Source organism: Dermacentor andersoni, chromosome 7, assembly GCF_023375885.2.
Source record: "Dermacentor andersoni chromosome 7, qqDerAnde1_hic_scaffold, whole genome shotgun sequence".
NCBI lineage: Eukaryota > Metazoa > Arthropoda > Arachnida > Ixodida > Ixodidae > Dermacentor > Dermacentor andersoni.
The window spans coordinates 120987453-120990485 of record NC_092820.1 but is presented as its reverse complement, the minus strand read 5'-3'; the positions used below and the strand labels follow the sequence as shown (position 1 = coordinate 120990485).

General features: G+C 46.0%; 1 protein-coding gene across 1 annotated transcript in view; it reads left to right on the top strand.

Moving 5' to 3' along the window:
* The first annotated feature begins 213 nt into the window (after positions 1-213).
* The window catches only part of LOC129385795 (papilin-like), a 111980-nt gene continuing 109160 nt past the window's right edge, over positions 214-3033 (top strand). Inside the window, exons 1-2 of the mRNA XM_072289514.1 lie at positions 214-260; positions 2708-2777. Coding sequence (XP_072145615.1) covers positions 214-260; positions 2708-2777 — 117 coding nt within the window. The remainder of the gene's footprint in view (positions 261-2707; positions 2778-3033) is intronic.

Below are 3033 nucleotides of genomic sequence, written 5' to 3'. Positions count from 1 at the left end.
ACATCAGTTTTGGCGAGTTCGTAATGCAGCCTTTTGTAAACCATAGCGCGAGCTAGATGCAGATGGTGAATAAAGTTACGAAACTTGCAAACTGTAACAATTATGCGTAAAACACTAAACTTGCAAAGCAAGAGATTAAACCAACTTATAACAACAAACTTATTGGAAAACTGTGCAAGCTTACGTATGTGAATTCTCTTGTGCATAGTGGCTATGAGAAAAGCAACTCATGTGGGTCTTTTTATTGTGCTGAAGGAGTGGTGAGTTGTTTTTCACTGTTATCTAACAGTAAAATTGGACAAGCCAACTGTTGCATAAAGGACAGCTTAAGAGAAAATTGATACAGCGAGAAAAATAAAAAGAAAAGAAACTTCGCTCTACACCGTTAAGACGTCTGCTTGTCAACCTTGATAGTTGCAGAATTGTACAAAGCGATAACCGTCCTACGCGAGAGGTTATTGAGGCTGAAGCCTCAGAAGAACTGGGTGAAACGAGTGTGAGCTTTGCATTCATTGCGCTCACGAAGAACGAATTGGCTTTTCTCGAGACGCCAACCCCGCATTTTTGCTGATGTAGAAGGGCATGTGGATTTTGTTTTGTTTTCTTGTGGTTTCTCTGTGTGTTGTTCTCTCTGGTGGGATTAATGTCTTTTTTTCACATAAGTTGTCTCAGTCACAAAAGAACCACTCGGAGGACATCGCCGTTTGCATGTCTTTGTCAAAAGTTTACTGGCTATACTCTGCGACTTTACGTGGCGGGTCTGTGTAGTTCAAACCCCGCGGCACCACCTGAGGCTCCAGACCTAAATCAAATAAATTTAATTATGAAGTTTTACGTGCCAAAACCACTTTATGATTATTAGGCACGCCGTATTGGGGAACTGCAGAAATTTATACCACCTGGGGTTCTTTAACGTGCACCTAAATCTAAGTACACGGGTGTTTTCGCATTTAGCCGCCAGACCTCTTAATGTTTAATGCGAGGGTTCTCTTCATTGCCCAGGGCATTGGAACTCTATGCATAACACAGGAGAAAAGTCAGTCTGTCGGTCGCAGAAAACGTGGCCGCACTACACTCTTGATGAAGCGTGTGCGCGTTTCTTTACTGTGGAGGTCTATAGTTCTCGCTATAGTCTATATAAATCGGCAAAGGTAATAATTAAATTAGGAGGGAGCATTGCATCAAGAAGTCAGCCTTCGCAAGCCAACTCTTTGCAAGGCCCTTCACCTTTTCTCTCTTAAGGAATTGTGCAGAAATTATTGACGACGGTCGCTAAAGTAAGCGAATAGAACGAACGAACAACGAACGAGTTTTCCTTGCCGAGTTCGACCAACGACCCGCCATGAAGACGGCTGAAAGAGGCAAACGAAAGCTATTGGCTTTAAGAGTCGGCCCAGCACGTGACCCTGCACTCAGCGGGCTCGGCCCAGTGGGCTTGGTTCCTGGCAGGCTTTAATCGACGAGCACCCGAACCGGTGGTCGTCACTGGGCCTATTTTCTCCCTATGTGCTTGTGCAACTTCGGTCGTTTAATGCAACGCATGCATTTATCGCCTTAGTTAGAAAGTGTGAGTGTGGTAGCCGCACGTTGCTGCCGCGCACATTGTCCTTTCAGAAGAGAGTGCGCTCAGCGCAGTGGCGGAAGGCACTAAAACCTACCGCGACAAAATCGCTTGCTGGGCAGCACGTTTTTTCTTGCCTTCAATTTCGCTGCGTAAGGCTTCTTCTCAGTTCTTCCTTTTCTCCTTTGTCGTTCTTTGCTCCAAAAGACATTTGTTTCAGAGTCTTGCTTCAGCGCTAAGCGCGGGCACTGAAAGTAAACTTTTTTTCTCGAAAGCGAAACTGGGTTTCTCTCTGACGGGAATAATCTGCCATTATTAATCGCGCTGAAAGCAGTGGGGGTATGTTTCTTCTTTGTTTGTTTCAATCTCGATGTTTAGTTGGGCATAAAGCTTCAGCCTGTCGAAGTTCACGGCTGTGTGCGCATCCAGGACAGCGCTTGTCCAGCGCAGCTTGCGGGCCAAGCCACGGGCTACTGACAGGATGAGGACATCTGTCACGTCGGACCAGGTGGAATTCAAGCCGCGAGGATTAGGCATGTTATGGTTTGCCGCCACACTTACATGCTCTCTCGCGAGTTAATCGCCTTCTCGAACCCTCCGCGACCCCCACCCACTGCGTGTGTCCGCAGAGGACAGGCGTGAAACTTAAGTGTGCGTCTGCTCGACCGCACAGTAAAAGAAAGTCGTACCGGAGATTATATCTTTCCCATCTTGTTTTGTTGTTGTTCCTCGGCGTTGTTTCTTGCGTGATGCAATCCGTGAATGCGTGTTCACGAAGGTGTTCCTTGTACGTCGTTTCTGTTGGTTGGCGTGCCTCTGTATATGTGCTTGGAGTGCGCCTCGCTTTGTTGTTTCTCGGTTTGCAGCTTCTTTTCGGGTCGTATTTGTCTTGTTCATCGCAACATATTTCTTTCTGTTCCCACTCGTGCCTGAAGCCTGGAGTGTAGGCCCTACACCAAATAAACTAACATTGCTCTGCATGTTCTTGACGCTCCTTGTAGTAGGTTTATTTTCTTGTTCACTTGCGTTCCCTGTTTACACTTTGTATGATTTTCCTGATATGTTGTTTTTTGTTATTGTTCCTTTACTGTTTCCTTGCCCCAAAATTTCGGTTGTTTTTAAACTTCTTTCATTCTTTATTTGCAGGAGTTGGGGAGCTGTGCTCCTAGCGGCGTTACTCTTGCTGCTAGACTCGCAGGCACATGGCAGGAGACACGTAAGTTGCCGAAGGACAGCCTCTTGATCTGTCTATTTATCTATCTACAACAGATATACGCTTTCAAGCGCATAATCTTTGAAATAAAACAAATCATCCTTGATTCCTTGCCCTTCCTCCAAGAGGTTTGGCGTGTCTGCTCAGTCGGTTCTTCGCGAAGTTAGATGGACTGATCCTGGAGACAAATAGTAAAATGGGCCGCTATATTGTAGCGGTGCCTTTCCCGATGCTAATGTCTTATCGTGCTTGGTCAGTG